Source organism: Indicator indicator, chromosome 24 (assembly GCF_027791375.1).
Source record: "Indicator indicator isolate 239-I01 chromosome 24, UM_Iind_1.1, whole genome shotgun sequence".
NCBI classification, from domain to species: domain Eukaryota; kingdom Metazoa; phylum Chordata; class Aves; order Piciformes; family Indicatoridae; genus Indicator; species Indicator indicator.
In genome coordinates, this window is record NC_072033.1 from 3,378,741 (window position 1) to 3,395,638 (window position 16,898).

Below are 16,898 nucleotides of genomic sequence, written 5' to 3' on the forward strand. Positions count from 1 at the left end.
GGAAGGTTGCTCTCCCTAGAGGCTTTGTGTCTCCAGGCTGAACAGCCTGAGCTCTCTCAGCCTCTCTTTGTATCAGAGGTGCTCCAGCCCTCTTGATCATCTTTGTGGCCCTCCTCTGGACCTGCTCTAACACCTCCATGTCCTTGTTTTGGGGGCTCCAGAGCTGGATACAGTACTTCAGGCAGGGTCTCAGGTTTTATGTCCCAGCTTAGCTTCTGCTTCATAGAATCAGTCAGGATTGGAAGGGACCACAAGGATCATCTAGTTCCAAACCCCCTGCCATGGGCAGGGACACCTCACACTAGATCAGGCTGGCCAGAGCCCCTGGCAGGTCTTGTGGCAAGAAAACCTGATACTTCAAGAGCCTTAACTTCTTTGTTGTGTACAAATCAGTGGTGTTCATCAGGAAAAGAACCCCAGGTGTCAGAGAAGCTTAGAAGGGTGAGGACCCCACACAACCTTGCCAGTTGGAGTCTTCGCACGCTTGCATCAGTTTTTCTGTCTTCCTTTATGTTGTCTAGCAAGGGCTAAGTTCTCAGTCAGAAATTGGAGGATATTTGTGTATAGTTTTCTGATCAGGCACCGCATGGCCCTTTGGAACTGAACACTGGGGGCTGGCTGAGGTGGATGAAACAAGGAGCAGCAAAATTTCCTGCTTGTTAACTATTAACAGCAATGTTTGGAGAGGCTGAAGGGAAATCATTCAGGATTTAATACTTACACAGAATGAGAGCAGCTCAGAAGTTTAGGCCCAGGAGTAAGATAAAATCCACAAGTAATGCCTAGAGAGTCTTGCTGCCCAGAGGAGTAGGGGGGTTCTTTGTTCTGCTTTTTATTTGGAGGGTGAGTAAAGTTTCTGTATGGCTGTAAAAATCCTGGCTGTAAAAATCCTGGCTGTAAAAATCCTGGCTGTAAAAATCCTGGCTGTAAAAATCCTGGCTGTAATGACTGTCTGCCTTCCTGTACTAGGATCAGTCCCTCTTTGAGGTTGATCTGGGTACCTCTGGGGCATTGTTAAGAAAGGGAGCTTTAGTCAGCATTGACTAGATGGTGAACTTAATGAAGAGGAAGGTTCTCCTTCCTCTCTACTCTGCCCTGGTGAAGCCACATCTGAGTATTTTGTCCAGCTCTGGGCTCCCCAGTTCAAGAAAGACAGGGACCAGCTGGAGAGAGTCCAACAGAGGCTACAAGGATGAAGGGACTGGAACAACTGTTTGAAGAGGAAAGGACCTGGGGCTGTTTAGTCTGGAGGAAAGAAGGCTGAGAGGGGATCTTATTATAAAGATCTGAAGGGTGGGTGTCAAGAAGAAGGGGCCAGGCTCTTTTCAGTGGTGTCCTGCAGTAGGACAAGGTGCAGCAGACACAAACTGGAACACAGGAGGTTCCACATCAACATGAAGAAAAACTTCTTTGCTGTAAGGGTTCTAGAGCCCTGGAGCAGGCTGTCCAGAGAGGCTGTGGAGTCCTCCTTCTCTGAACACTTTCAAGACCTGTCTGGATGCTTTCCTTTGGGACCTGCCCTAGGTGATCCTGCTTTGGCAGGGAGGTTGGAGTCAATCTCTAGAGGTCCCTTCCAACTCCTACTATTCTATGATTCATCTGCTGGCAGTAAGAGTTCAGGCTTCAAAACATCTTCTGTGGATTCTGAGCAGAATACTTATTGGTCTCGTGCTGCTGCTTCATTCTCTTTCAGTTGTAAAATAGAGTGGAGAATATTGAGAATTTTCTGTTTTGAGGAGGAGAAAAATTGTGAGAGGGTTTGCCCAAATGTAGTAGCAAATGCTGAGGTGTTCTTTCTTGTGGTTGCAGCCTGCTTCCCAGAGGATAAATGCTAGTGGTGGGGTTCCACTGATTTAGTTGTTGGTCTCCGTTTATGGCCAGTGCAAGACTGCAGAGAACATTTTCGCTGTAGCTTTGATCCATTCTTCTGGAGCCTGCTTGTGAATCTTAGTGATTTGTGTCACTGCTGTGACCAGTAATGGCTTCAGAGTCTTGGCTGAGGAGATCTCTTCACTGGCTGAGTGTAACAAGTTACATTTCCATCCCCAGTGTTGTGTCTCCCCTAGACCAGTGCCGTTGCTGCTAGTGTCAAGGGCACCCATTTCCCCAGTCAGTGACGTGTCAAGAGTTCTACTAATGGAATGATTTGGAGACTGATGTGTTCCCATGTTAAAACAGATGATCATATAGAATCAGATGAAGTACTCTAAATGATAACAGCTGCTTTAAGCCATGTCCTGCATAAGATACTTTGACCACCTGGAAAATTCTGTAGCTACCAGTCCTGGCTAAATGCTGCCTGGGAAGAGGGGCTGGGTTTTGTAGTGCTGCTCTCCACAATAAACTTGTTTTTCTGTGATGTTCTGATATCAGTGTTCTGGGGAGGTGATAAGGTTGTTTTCCTGGTTATGAAGTATTGGACACATGGGAATTGCATTCTTCCCTTGCAGATCACAGAGGCCTTGTTAAAGGAAAGAGATAAGCAAGCAAAATGGAATGGGATCCCCTTACTGCTGCAGAAGCTCTATGAACATAGCCATCCAAACAGCGACTTCTCCCAGTGCCAAAGCATCTTAAAGGTACTGCCTGCACTCTTCTTCCAGGTTTTTCTTTGTTTGCTGCTTTCTTTAAAGTCTGCTGTGAGCGTATTTTCATTTTTGAACCTGGTTGCGTGATGGTGTCTGAATTTGCTGGTGGATAAGAGCAGGGAATGCCAGTAGATCACACAAGGAGGTTTCTGCTGATGAGCAGCTTTCTTTATGAACCATCTTTTATTTATTTTTTATCTCCTGCAGGAAATTTCTCCACTTCTTTCAATGGAAGCCATGGCATTTGTTACAGAGGACAGGAAAGCTGCTCAAGAGTCCACTTTCCCCAATACATACACGTTTGACTTATTTGGAGGAGTCGATGTAAGTGTGGGGGTCTTCAACAACAACAAAAGATTTCTGCTTGACACTCACAGCACTGAGCAATATGTGGATTTGAGGCCTCTGAAGCTTCTAAATCCAAGCTACAGAATGGCATTGCCAGTTTGATGGAAAGCATTTGAATTGTGCTTGGTTCAGACTCTGCAAAGGGTGGATTTTCCAAGACCATCAAAATGAGGACTTTTCCTTATGTGATTATATTTCCTTATCAGATACAGATTCACAGATTGCATTGGTTTGCAAGGGACCCTCAACGGTCATCTTGTCCAAACCCCCAGGGACACCTCCAACTAGATCAGGCTGCCCAGGGCCACAGCAGGTCTGATCTGGAATGTCTCCAGGGATGGGGCCTCAACCACAGCCCTGGGCAGCCTGTTCCAGTATTTCACCATCCTCATTGTGAAGAACTTTCTCCTCATGTCCACCCTAAATCTCCCCTGCTCCAGTTTCCAACAATTGTTCATCATCCTATCACCACAGGCCCTTGTAAACAGTCCCTCTCCAGCCTTCCTGTAGGTCCCCTTCAGATATTGACATGCAGCTCTAAGATCTCCCTGGAACCTTTGTCTCTCCAGCCTGAACAGTGCTCCGGTCCTCTGATGGTCTCTGTGACCCTCCTCTGGACCTTTTCCAGCAGGTCCATGTCTCTCATGTGTTGGGGTCCCCATAGCTGGACATAGCACTGCAGGTGAGGTCCCACCAAAGCAGAGGGGCAGAATCACCTCTCTTGACCTGCTGGCCATGCGGCTTTTGATGCAGCCCAGGTTGCCACTGGCTTTCTGGGCTGCAAGTGTGTATTGCTGGCTCATGTCCAAGTTCTTGTCCACCAGTTTCCCCAGTTACACTGCAGTTATCTGGTGCTAAGGCCAGAGATTTGTCTGATAGGAGTGGGTTTGATGTGGTTGAAGGCAGTGGTAGCAGGTAGTGCTGTGTTCCTGACAGTCCTGCACTCTCACTTGATAGGGAGGTGTCTGATCTGGTTCTGTGTGCCCTGTGCTGGCTCTGTGTTGCAGTTACTCTGAACTGTGAAGCATGAATAACTCTGAAGGACTCAACAATTTGCAGTGTCTGGGCTGGTCCAGGCTAAACCAGCTAAAGATCATTTTTGTATCTAACAGAACCATATGTCTAGTGTGGGAGAGCTGACTGTTAACATTGCTTAAACAAAAATGAGGCAACACTGCATGTTTGGAGGTGTATCTGGAAGTTTACTGTCAAGGGTTAGGGCTGGGCTGGCTGCTGGATGAGTGACAGAGGCTCTCTGTGAACCCCTCTGCCTTCCCAAAGGGAAGAAGGGAAAGAGACTGATGGGCTGGGAAAGAAACTAAACCATCTGGGATGGAAATGAGAACAACCCAATGGAATAGGGACAAAGAGGCACAAACCAATATGGAACCCAAACCCTGCTGGCAATGATGTCACCATTGTCACAACTGATGCTGGGAATGAGCTCAGGGAAGTCCCAGACTGGTCTCAGCAGCAGATGAGAACCGAATTCAGGAGCTGGATTCTAGAAATGGGTTCAGAAACACATGGACTGGGATTGAAGGCAGAAGGGACAGAGTCCTTCTGGGATGCTGGCCAGTGAAGAGGCTTGACCCTGGGGATCCCTTATCTGTCTCATGAGGATGCCATCCATAGGCTGCAATCCCTTGTTGGTCAGTTGAGGGTCACCTGCCCTGTCTGCTCCTCCCTGCAGGAGCCAAGTCTGACCTCCTGCACTCCAAGTTGAGACACAAGCTGTGGCAGTGCCCTTGGTGTGCCCAGGAGCAAGTCTAAGCCAGAGCCTTTCTGCAGCCCAGCCCTTGGCAGTGACTCTGCCCCGCAGCTTCTTCCTGCTAGAAGCAGCCCCTGACTGTGCAGACCTGCCCTGAACTTCAGATGTTGGCACTGAGCAGAGGCTGAGAAGGGGAAGTCAGATCCCTGAGCAGAATCAGTCATGCTCCAACCCAAACCAGGACATACTTAGGCAGTGGCTTGCTGTTAGCTGATGAGATTGAAATATGGAGCTGCTGAGTTCTATCTGGCCCTGAAATGTGTTTTGAAGCACAGCAAGATTTAGGGAGAGCCTTTGCAAAACTGACATTTCTGTGCAGCTTCTGGCAGAGGATTCATTACTCTGGAAGGTGTGTGATAGCCATCCTTGATGTTACCTGGCTACATGTGAAGTTCTAGTCTTTGTGAACTCAAATTCTTTAGAACTTGCCAGTGAGAGATTGTTTTGCACAACTGTTATTATTCACTCAGGGCAAATGCAACCATTTCTGGTCAGCATAATCTTGACACTGGTGGGATTTTGACTGCAGAGCTTCCATTATTCACCTCTGTGACTTCAGCAGAGAAAAGACTAAATTTGTGGTTGTCACTGACAAATTAAGTGGTGCTTTCTATCTCAGAGATGAGTCTCTTAATTCTTTATCTTGTTTTACAGCTTCTAGTAGAAATTCTCATGAGACCAACTCTTATTACACAGAAAAAGAAACAGAAAAGTAAGTAAATAAGTGTCTTATTTTCCCCTCCCCCCCATTCCTGCTTTGTGTCCTATTTCAGCCAGAAATTACTCTTTTTCTGACTCCCTTTCCATCCCAGCAATTTCCTGTTCCAAAATGAATCATTGTTTCCTTTGTTCCCAACTGATGGTGGGATTTAGGATAGTCACCTGCTGCAGAGCACAGCTCAGGAGCATTCATGTGCTCAGCATAACATGATACAGTAAATTTGCAATCACTTGAAGCTTTTATTGTTGCTGTGACTGTAGCTACACTTAACAATTATTAATAATAAGCCACAGACCATTGTTAATGTAATAGGAGATGAAGAGATTGTGAGATAATGAAAAGTGTGCTTTTTTCATGACTGACTCCCAGAGACTACTCATTTCCCAGTTGCTATGAGGAGAACTTGCCAGTGGGGCACTTTCCTGCTGGAGCAGCTCTGGCTTAGTGTTTTCCTTTCTGCTGTCTGTGATCTGCTGGTTCCTTGAACCTTTCTGAGGAGAAGACAGGTCATGGTTACATCCCATGCCCCTCAAGGCAGGGAACTTCAAAGGTGAAGTAACTTGAATTTGAGCTAGGCAGCTGTTGTATGTCTGTACTGAAAACATGTTTGAAATGTGAAAATGCTGGAGTCAATCAGACTGAAAGCTTTTCTGGGAATTCCTGATGAAAACTGCATGAACTGCTCTTTTTTTTTTTTTTTTCTCCCCTGTGCTTAAGAATTGGCACAAATAGATCTCAGCAGTTTATCAGATTGAGAGATTTTGAGGTGTTCTATGGTGGTTTTCCTAAAATACTTTCTACACCCCTAGCATTTTGTGTGCAACTAAAAATGCAGCAGACCATGAGTACATCCCTGTCTGCAGGCCTAGGCAGTGCTGAGAGTCCTGGAAGAAGGTATGGGAACAGGTCAGGTGTTGAATGTTTCTAACCCTCTGGTTTCTGTCCTCCAAGCCATTTGCACGTGTGAGCTAAGCTAGCAGCCTGAAATTGTCACTGGCTTTGTAGCTGTCCATGTCACTGCTGTGGACAGCAGTGTTCCTTGGTCATGGACAGCTGGTGAATGTCTCTTTTTTTTTTTTTTTTCCTTTGCAGTAAGTGATGACCTCATCAAGGACTGTTTAAGCATACTGTACAACACCTGTATATGTGTAAGTACAAGTGCTATGGAGAAGGGCTCCTCTTTTACTTGAGAAGGCCACACACAGCCTCTTACAAGCAGAATTTAAACATGCCATGAAACTTTGCACTTAATTCATAGAATGGTTTGGGTTGGAAGGGACCTCCAAAAGTCATCTAGTCCAACACTCCCTGCTGCAGTGAGCAGGGACATGCTCCATGAGATCAGGTTGCTCAGAGCCTTGTGGAGCCTACACTTTGAATATCTCCAGGCATGGGGCCTCAACTACCTCCCAGGGCAACCTGTTGCAGTGTTCCACCACCCTCAATGGTGCAGAACTTGTTCCTAACATCCAATCTAAATCTACTCTTCTCTAATTTCAAACCGTTGCCTCTGATCCACTGCAGGCCTTTGTAAACAGTCCCTCTCCAGCCTTCTTGTAGGCCTCCTTCAGGTACTGGAAGGCCTCTATTAGGAACTGGAATTCCTTCAGTTAAATAGAGGACTGCCCTATATTTTGATGTGTTACACCAATAACTTCTGGTTTTGTGTCAAGTTTAAATCCTTCTGTTTGGATCTTTCTGTATCTCTGCTTCCATAGGAAGGCTGAGCCAGGCTTTGTTGTGTTCAAACTTCAAATCTGGACCTGGAAATGGATGCCTGCTAACCCAAGCTACAGCTACTCCTGTTGAGTAGTGGGGCTGGCAAAGGAGTTTGTTTGATCCTGCAACTCCTTCATGTGCTGAGCATTATTAATGCAGTTCAGTTGGTGACAGATCAGTACTGAGGTGGACACTGAGTTAAAGGCCTGCTGAAATCACACAATGTCAGGTTGGAAGGGACTACCAAGCATCATCTGGTCCAACTTTTCTGGATGATAGCCCAGTTGAAGGGAGCCCAGCACCTTGGCAAGCTGAGTCTTCAGACTGTCCAGTGTAGGGGAATCCACTGCTTCTCTTGGAAGAGAATTCCAGTGTCCAGCTGTTCACATGGGGAAACATTTTCATCTGGATTCCAATGGGAATCTCCCCAGCAGTAACTTGTCCCCACTAGCCCTTGTCTTACCCATTGGACTCCTTGTAAATAGGGAGCTTTCATCCTCTTGGTAGTCACCCTTTATGTGCTGGTCCATGGTAATAAGGTCTCTCCTAAGCCTTCTCCTCATTCATGTTCTAACAGTTGTGTGCAGGGAGATGTTAGGTTATGGTTGGACTCAATGACCTTAAGGTCTTTCCCAACCAGGCAACTGTAGGATGCTAGGATATAGTATGGTTATAGTACTGAAGCTGAAAGTGCAGGCCTCTGATGAGTCATGTAGGCAACATCCTCAGGATTACTTAATCCCACTTTTGATTATGTCATAACCTAGGGAGCATTGTTTAACAAAAATTGAAAGAAAAAGGCAGTTACTGGCTTGGAGCTGTTCCAAAAACATCAACCTCATCTCCAGAGCTTCAGTCTTTAACAGATCATGTTCTCCCTCCTAAGTATCTGTGTACACAAGGGAGGGGGAAGAGAGGGAACACCTTGTCCTTGATTTGATTATTTTTTTTTAACTACAGGTAATGCAGCCTTTACAAACTGAGTAGTGTGATGTGCTATGAAACAAGGTTGCCATTTATATGCTGGCTGCTGTTTTAATTCACTGCAGTATTTCTGCTCTCTCTTGTGTAAGAAGTGCTCAGGGTCACAGAAGTTGTGTGCAGGATGTTGTGAGAGGATCTCATCAATGCTGATCAGTAGTTAAAGGGCAGGGGTCAGGAGGATGGGGCCAGAGTCCTCTCAGTGGTACCCAGTGATAGGACAAGGGGCAGAAGGCATAAACTGAAACCCAGGAGGTTCCATCTGAATAGGAAGAGAAACTTCTTCGCTTTGAGTTTGCTGTAGCGCTGGAACAAGCTGCCCAGAGAGGTTGTAGAGTCTCCTTTTCTGGAGAGATTCCAAATCCACCTGGACCTGGTGATCTTGGGCACCCTGCTGTGGGTGACCTTGCATTAGCAGTGGGGCTGAAGGAGATGATGTCCAGAGGTCCCTTCTAAGCCCCACCATGCTAGGATTCAGTGCTTCTGTGCTACATTAACTGTTCTTATTCCTATGTTGGGGCAGTATGTAAGCAAGTCTGGTTTGGTGAGCAGATAGTAGACAGCTCTGCAAACACTAAGATTGACATTTAACTGCAGAGAAGACTGCCTGTGCTCTCAGCAGAGGTCAGACCATGAAAGCTGGCCTTTAGGAACTTAGTGCTGAACCTTAGTTCATGCTTTAGTGTGACTCCTGGTTTGTCGCCAAGGTCGTTGAGGCTGAGGCTCAATTCCGGTTGTTCAGACTCTGGCCAGCCAAGAGCAACGCTTGAGAGTTCAGGAGAAATCTGGGGATGGCATTTCCATACTGGAGCTGGCTGCAGCTTGTCTGGGAAACCAGAGACAAGCCTCTCTGATGTGTTTCCAGGCATGCAATGTTTACGTTTGATTCAAGGCAAGTAAACAATGCCTTGAGATGAAGCCTCTCATCCTGGAGCCTGTCGGTGTTGCAAGCCTCATGTTAACTTCAGGCAAGGACCGGAGTTATTTTTGGCTGTCATAAACACAATGTTTCCTGGTTTCAGGGATAGCTGATTTGGTAACTCATCATCTGTAGGGACTGTCCTACATGTGCCTCTATTGTGTGACTTCTTGAGGTGGGCTCTGACTCTGGTCTGGATATGCTTTTGCTGCTTTCTAGACGGAAGGTGTCACGAGGCGACTGGCAGAGAGAAACGACTTCGTGTTGTTCCTGTTTACACTGATGACAAACAAGAAGACATTCCTACAAACTGCAACACTCATTGAAGATATCCTGGGAGTTAAAAAGGTTAGTTACTGGTTTCTGCATTCTGATTGTATGACTTTTCAGGCTAGTGGAGGGGAAAAAAACACCTTCTTCCTTTAAAGAGCTACTGCTGATAACCCTCTAAGCCTACATTCTTACTTCTTGTAGCTCGTTTGAAACCTGACTATTCCCAGTGATCATTAACTTCAGTCACATTTCATACAGAAGCCAAGTTGTGTGTGTGGTGTCATACTTGTAATGCTGTACCATCACTGTAGAGGATGATGGGGGTGGGTACCTGGCTGTCACTAAAGTAAAACCTGTACTTCAGATGAAGAAAGTGAACCTCATGTAAATTCATGTTTCATCCTTGCCTTCTGATTACACTGCAGGTGTTTTAGTAGTCCCAAAATCAAGAGGGCTTCCCATGCAGCTCTCTTACCTTGGGGTTTGTCACCTCTCTCAGAAGTTGAAGGCTGGGGAAGCAGGGCACTTAGGTCTTCTGCACAAATGAGGTTTTTGTCCTTCTTTCAAGCAACATTAGACCTTAGTGCCCTGATGTGAGGCCAATAAAGTCTTAGATGTGTAACCCTGGGAAAAGCCTGAATGCAGGGTGTCTGTGTACACGGATTTGCTGACATATTTTAGTTGGAAAAGACCTTTGAGATCATCCTGTCTAACCGTTCTCTGTGGCCCTCAGCACCACATCTCTGCCTCTTTTAAACACCTCCATGAATGGGAATTCAACCACCTCCCTGGAGAGCCTGTTCCAGTCTTTGAGAAGCCTTTCAGTGGAGAAGTCTCCAACCTAAACCTCTTCTGTTGCAACTTGAGGCCATTTCTTTGGCCCCCATCTGGCTCCAGCCTTCTTTCAGGGACTTGTAGAGAGGTAGAGGGTCTCTCTTCAACCTCCCTTCCTCCATACTTGAACAATCCCAGTTCCCTCAGCCACTACTCACAAGACTTGTGCTCTAGACCCTTCACCAGCCTCATTGCCCTTCTCTGGACACATTCCAGCACCTCAGTGTCCTCCTTGGAGTGAGAGCCCCAAAACTGAACCCAATATTCAAAGTGAGGCCTGGCCAGTGCTGAGTACAGGGGAACAATCCCTGCCCTGGTCCTGCAGGCCACACTATTGCTGATCCAGGCCAGGATGCTGGTGGCCTTCTTGGCCAGCTGGGCACACCCTGGTTCATCTTCATCTGGCTGTCAATCAACACCCCCAAGCATTTTGTGGAGAGGGTTAAGATTCTTTATTACTGCATTTTTAGGGTGAAGTTGAAGATGACACATTTCCTGAGCTAGGAAACAGGCTTAGTTGAGCTGAACATAGTTGAGCTGGTTTTTGCTGAAAACCATTTTCAAAATCTTTTTATTATAAAAAAACAATATTTTGATGCAAATAAAACTGAGGAAAAAATCATCTAGAAGTCAGCTGTCACCTGAGTTTCAAGGACAAAACAAATGAAGTTGAGACTTCCCAATGCCTAAATATGATCCGTGTGTTAAATTAGGTTGTGGGTTTCGTTGTTGGTTTGGGTTGTTTTAACTACATGGAATTTGGGGGCCTTTATTTAAATGCTTAGTCTTTAAAATATGGGTATTTTTACTTCTTGGAGTTGATAAACATAGTGACAGCAGTGGTAAATGACAGCTGTGCTCAGATTCTTTCCCTTGGCACTGCTGCTTGCTTCTCCTTCACTAATTTTGAAATCCCAGGCAGCTCTCCCAAGGACGATTGATGTCTGTGCTCAACATCTCGTGCCACTTACTCAGTTGGTGTTGCCTTCTCCAGGAAATGATACAACTGGATGATATTCCCAATCTCGCAAGCCTTGTGTCCAGCTTTGACCAGCAGCAGCTTGCCAACTTCTGCAGGATCCTGGCTGTCACCATTTCTGAGCTGGACACGGGAAGTGATGACAAGCACACGCTCCTGGCCAAAAACGCCCAGCAGAAAAAAAACCTGGGTCCTTCTCGAGCTGAAATTAACCAAGGTAATTGTCACATTGTGAACCAAGGCAGGGGAATCTCAGCAGTGTGTAAAGTTTCCCTCTTCTCAGTGTCATAGCTGTAGGATGTGTTTCAAGAGGCTACTTATGTCTTATGGAGCATTTTTTCTTTATTTACTTTTCCTCAAGCAGTTTCCTGGAAACAATCTTCCTTTGTTAAGGAAACCTACTTTGTAGCTTTCAGTTTCACATGGTGTTAGTCAGGAGGTAAGTTCATTTCTGTCATTTCAGCCCTCTCCAGTGAACTGAGTGGCTTAAAGTAATTGAGTTTCATTTCTCTCCCTTGGTCCCTTCCCTTTAGCAGCTCTCAGCAATTCAGTGCCCTCCTTAAAATGTGAATTCCTGAACTAAAGCTGTATGCAGCGTGGTTGCTGTTGGAGCAGTTCCCTCCTGGATTTTGTCTGGAGCTGTCCTGAGCAGGATGTCTGTCTTTATTATTCATCATATTGCCCACTGTAACCACCACTGTCTAATCTCAGCTTCAACTGTGGGTACAGTGCAGGTTTCCTTATTTTGTTGAGGACTTCTCAGGTGTAGAAGTCTTGCCTGGAAGGATGAGTATGGTTGTCATAGTTTCATAGAATGGTTTGGGTTAGAAGGGACCTTAAAGTTCATCTAGTTCCAACCCCCCTGCCATGGGCAGGGATACCTCCCACTAAACGAGGTTGCTCAAGTCCTCATCCAGCTTGTCCTTGAGCACCAGGGAGGGGGCATCCATGACCTTCCTTTTAAAACTACCCTTCAGTGTAGAACCTGCTGTGTTCAGCTCATGCTATGCTGAAAAGCTTTTGGATTCTGAAGCAGATGTTTTGCACAGACCCTTGCCAAACAGTGCTGGGAAGTGCAGAAAGGCAATTTGGAGCTGATTCTCCCATCTCCTAACATTTTGTGTTAGCCTTGAACAACAAAGGCCCATTTGTAACCACTGCCACCTCCACAGCATCCAGTTAGAGATGGCAGGCAGGAGCTGAGAAGCTTTGAAGGAGGAGTGTGTTGTCTTCTGCCCTGTGATTGCCAGAGCTTGCTTGGAAAGAGCAGTGGACAATGTGTTGGGGTGGGTACAAAGTTTAATTTAGATTAGTTGAACTGAACAAGCTTGAATCCCAGAGAGCTGAACTCAGCCAAGTAAATGTTTAACTAATCATTTTTTATTTCCACAATTAGTGACTGTATCTAAAACTGTTCACTGCAATAAATTCATCAGGGAGCTTATTCTTTCAGAGCTGCTACCAGCAGGCAGAAGCTCGCAGCTCTTCCACAGTGTTCCTGGCTAAATACTTTGTTATTTTCTCCTTTCATCTGCAGCTGTGAAGCCTTGGCCATGTATCTATGATAAACAGATCCTGTAATTAAATTATTCTGTGAAAACTTCAGGCCAAAATGCAGCTCTTGGCACCTTCCCCCCAGCATTTTGCAGACCAATGTCTTCTGTCCTTGAGCTGATGTTTCTAAGGGTGTAGTTCCTCAACAATTAAACCCCACTAACTCAGGGCTGCTCTCATGTGTTACCCATCTGGTTTGCTCCATGATGAGCTAATTCAGGAAAGTAGTACTTAAAAAGCTGACAGCCTTCTTCCCAGCTTCTGCAGTGCTGTTTGCTGGGAGACAAATGCCACAGGAGGCAAAATGAAGGAGGTAGCATCGCAGGGAGGAAAGGGGAGGTGGAGCTGCCCCTTCCAAGGGCTGCTGCTTTGTTTCTGCCAGCTTCACTTCGAGCCAGATCAGTTTCTTGATACTGACTCACTGTGGACTGGAAAACAGCAGTGCCAGCAAAGGAGAATTGGCCAGAAATAAGCAGTTAGAGTAGGGTAGAACTCATTTTTTTCCAGTTTAAAAGTCCAGCACAACCCAGTATAACGCTGACTGAATTATGCCTGGGGTACGTACGCTCCCTTCCAGCCCTTAATAGGAGACTGCACTGACTGCTTCCATCTTTGAATCATTTCATTCAGATGGAATTTGGTTCTGTATTGCTAGTGTAGATGTTCTGGTACCTTGTGGTATAGAGGGGCTGGTGACTGTTTGCATTGGTGATACTCAGCTGGACTAAAATTCTTTTCCAGCCACGCTGCTGAATATTCCTGGCTTCATCGAGCGCTTGTGCAAGCTGGCCACACGGAAGGTGTCTGAGACCACAGGGACTTCCAGCTTCCTGCAGGAGCTGGAGGAGTGGTACACCTGGCTGGACAACGCACTGGTACTCGATGCACTGATGAGGGTGGCAAACGAAGAGGCAGAGCAGAGCAGTACAGGTAGCTGCCATACGTTCCTTTAGCCACCGTTGGCTGATGTGTGTTGTAACCATCTGTGTTTGCCATGTGTTGCTTTTCCTTCCAGCTGGTGATAGTTCCTCTTTTCTGGCATGAGGGATGAATGTGTCAGCATCTAGGTATGGTTCTGATGTTCACAGGATGATTTAGGTTGGCAGGGACCTTTGACAATCTTCTAGTCCAACCCCCCAGCAGTCAGCAGGGACATCTACAGCTAGAGCAGGTTGCTCAGGACCCCAGGCAACCTGGCCTGGAATGGTTCCAGGGATGGGCCATCTACCACCTCTCTGGGCAGCCTGGGCCAGGTCTCTCACCAACCTCAGTGGAAAAAAATTCTTCTTTCTCTCTAGTCTGAATCTGCCTCTTTTAGTGTCAAACCTTGTCCTGTCCTGTCCTTGTCCTGTCCCAGCAGGCCCTGTTCCCAGCTTTCTGTTTGGCCCCTTTAAGCTCAGGTTGCCCAGGCCCAACTCTCTCAGCCTGGCCTCACAGCAGAGGGTTTCCAGCCCTCCCAGCATTGCCATGGCCTCTTCTGGCCCCACTCCAACAGGTCCCCGTTTGTGTTGTGCTGAGGACTCCAGAGCTTACCCCAGCACTGCAGGTGGGGTCTGAGCAGAGGGGCAGAATCCTCCCCTGCCCCTGCTGCCCACTGCCTGCTGGGGATCAGCCCAGGACGCAGCTGGGGCTGGGCTGGCAGCGCATGGTGCTGGCTCATGTCCAGCTTTTCACCCACCAGTGTTCCTGAGTCCTTCTCCACAGGTCTGCTCTCCAGCCTTTCATTCCACAGCCTGGATTGGTTCTGGGGATTGCCCCAATGCAAGTGCAGAACCTAATTTTTGGCCTTGTTGAACTTCCAAGAGGTTCACACAGGCCCATTTCTCCAACTTGTCCAGGTGTCCTCTGGGTGGATCCTGTCCCTCTGGTGTGTCACCTGCACCACTCATTTGGCATCATCTACAAGCTTCCTGAGGGTGCAAGTAGTGCAAGTGTTCTCATGTCCCACTGATTATTATTTTGCTTAATTAAGTTAACAGAAGAAATGTCCTGTAGGAAACTGCCCTTTGCACACCTCAGTAACAGTAACTTTGTGTTCTCACTCCTCTGGAGTGACACACAGCTGAGGGAAGTGACTTCACCAACATTTTGCTTTGAAACTTTAGATCCAAATACTTCACACCAAGCAAACCATCCTTGTAACAAGGAAAGGGAGTTGCAGCAAATTAAGTTAATTGGAAGAAGGTAATTGTTCCAGGTGTGCAGATGGAGGTGTTAGTACAGCTTTAGGAAAGGGCTTTGAGGCAAGCATATGGTTTTGTTTCTTCACCCTTCAGTATGTCATTTTTATGTCTTGGAGAAGTCAAAGGCTTTGGTGACATAATGAGAAGCACCCCAGCATTTTGATACCTAAATCTTTGCTTCTCTGCTTCTTTGGAAAACTTCCTTCCTTACCCAGTTTCATTAATTTTGTAGTTCGTTATTAAAACTTCTGGAAGTAGACACCCCACCCCCCATCCTCTCCCCCAAAAAAAGGGATAAGTGAGTGCTGCTGCAGCATCTTGCACACAGCTGTGTACACACCAGCTTGGTGGAACCTGGAGGACACTTGGTATTTTGGAAGAGAATTCACAAGGCAGTTTTGCTGTGGTGGAACGTGCCCAGTCACAGCTCTTGACCCACAACATCAGTAGGAAGCACACCAAGATGTGCTTTCCCAGAATGCTGCCTCAGTTGCCAGTGGCTTGTGGCTTAGGGACGTGAGAGTCAGAGGTGGGGTCTGTGCTTTTTAGCCTTTGATGGTTTCTTCCTTTGCCTGGTTGCTGCTGCCATGGGTTCAGAAAGCATTTGTGCTATGCTGAGGCAGGGCAGCTCAGCAGATAGTTATGTACTGTGTGAAGAGCTGACTCCTTCCTGAACTGCAGCCTCCAAATTTCACTGTGTCCTTTTTTTTTTACTTTGTCACTCCTGATTTATGATTTTTTCCATTTGCAATCACAGAATGGGTTGGGTTGGAAGGGACCTTAAAGATCATCTAGTTCCAGCCCCTCTGCCATAGGCAGGAACACCTCCTACCAGACCAGGTTTCTCAAGGCCCTGTCCAGTGTGGCTTTGAACACTTCCAAGCTTGGAGCTTCCCCAACTTCTCTGGGCATCGTGTTCCAGTGCCTCACCATCCCCATGGTGAAGAATTTCTTCCTAATGTCTAAATCCAGCTTCTTCCAGTTTGAAGCCTTCACCCCTCATCCTGTCACTCCATGCCTTTTTACAAAGTCCCCTTTCCAGCTCTCCTAGTGTGTTGTGTTCCATTTCTGCCCTTAGCAACCTAGTTCTAGATGGGGCTATGAAAATTATTTCACTGTGGTCTAAGTATCCTGCTCCTGAGGTCTGAAATGGAAGCAGACCTATTAGCAAATGCTTCTGATGCTCTCACCCTGGCTTTATTACCTTTTCTGCCTATTTTCAGTCTATTAATTCATATGGATGATCCTACTTACTTTAGCTCACTGATGCCATTTAGCTTATTATGGAAAAACTAAACAATTGTTTTAAAGAATCTGGTTTTTATCTCCTGTAAAGTTCCAGCTTGCTTTTGTCTCTGGAGCATTTAATTTGATTGGGTTGTTCTTTTTGGGTTGTTTTTTTTTTGCTTTCTGTCACTGTTCTGAGTTGAGAAGAAGATTGAAGCAGGCTTGCTGCACTTACATCTGCAGTGTTTCAGGGTGAAAGAAAGAAGTGTAAGAAATCCTTTCCCACTGAGGCTGCCTCAGGCTCACATCTTTGCCTTCTCCTTCAGAGTCCTCGGATGAAAGCGGCCTGGCCAACACCTCCACACGGACGCAGCTGCCGCAGTCCATGAAGATCATGCATGAGATCATGTACAAGCTGGAGGTGCTGTATGTTCTCTGTGTGCTGCTCATGGGGAGACAAAGGAATCAGGTGAGCACTTGGCAAGGGTCATGTGTGCAGAGGTTGGTGTCTCTTTAAACCTAACTGCTTGTTAATTAGGTCATGGACACAGAATCACGGAGGGCAAAGCCGGAGGCGTAAAGCTGGGCAAATCCCATCGCTGCGGCGCTGCACGAACAAACAGGCAGTGTTCCACTGCTGAGAGCAGGCTGAGCCACTGGGCAGGGCTTGCCACAGGCTGTGCTGACCAGAGTGTGTGTCTTAGGGGGGGTCAGTCTCTGCAGAGCTGCTGCTCTGATGCAGGGGGATGCCTCCAGGCTGAGCATCCTGGCTCTCTGTGTGAAGAAGGGTGTGGAGGTACC

The 16,898-nt window shown here is 46.7% G+C and overlaps 1 protein-coding gene across 1 annotated transcript in view; it reads left to right on the forward strand.

Moving 5' to 3' along the window:
• The first annotated feature begins 2,408 nt into the window (after positions 1 to 2,408).
• The window catches only part of TRPC4AP (transient receptor potential cation channel subfamily C member 4 associated protein), a 30,183-nt gene continuing 15,693 nt past the window's right edge, over positions 2,409 to 16,898 (forward strand). The window contains exons 1-8 of the mRNA XM_054392148.1: positions 2,409 to 2,579; positions 2,796 to 2,912; positions 5,362 to 5,419; positions 6,521 to 6,576; positions 9,267 to 9,395; positions 11,149 to 11,350; positions 13,429 to 13,617; positions 16,424 to 16,566. Of these exons, the coding sequence (XP_054248123.1) occupies positions 2,409 to 2,579; positions 2,796 to 2,912; positions 5,362 to 5,419; positions 6,521 to 6,576; positions 9,267 to 9,395; positions 11,149 to 11,350; positions 13,429 to 13,617; positions 16,424 to 16,566 (1,065 nt within the window). The remainder of the gene's footprint in view (positions 2,580 to 2,795; positions 2,913 to 5,361; positions 5,420 to 6,520; positions 6,577 to 9,266; positions 9,396 to 11,148; positions 11,351 to 13,428; positions 13,618 to 16,423; positions 16,567 to 16,898) is intronic.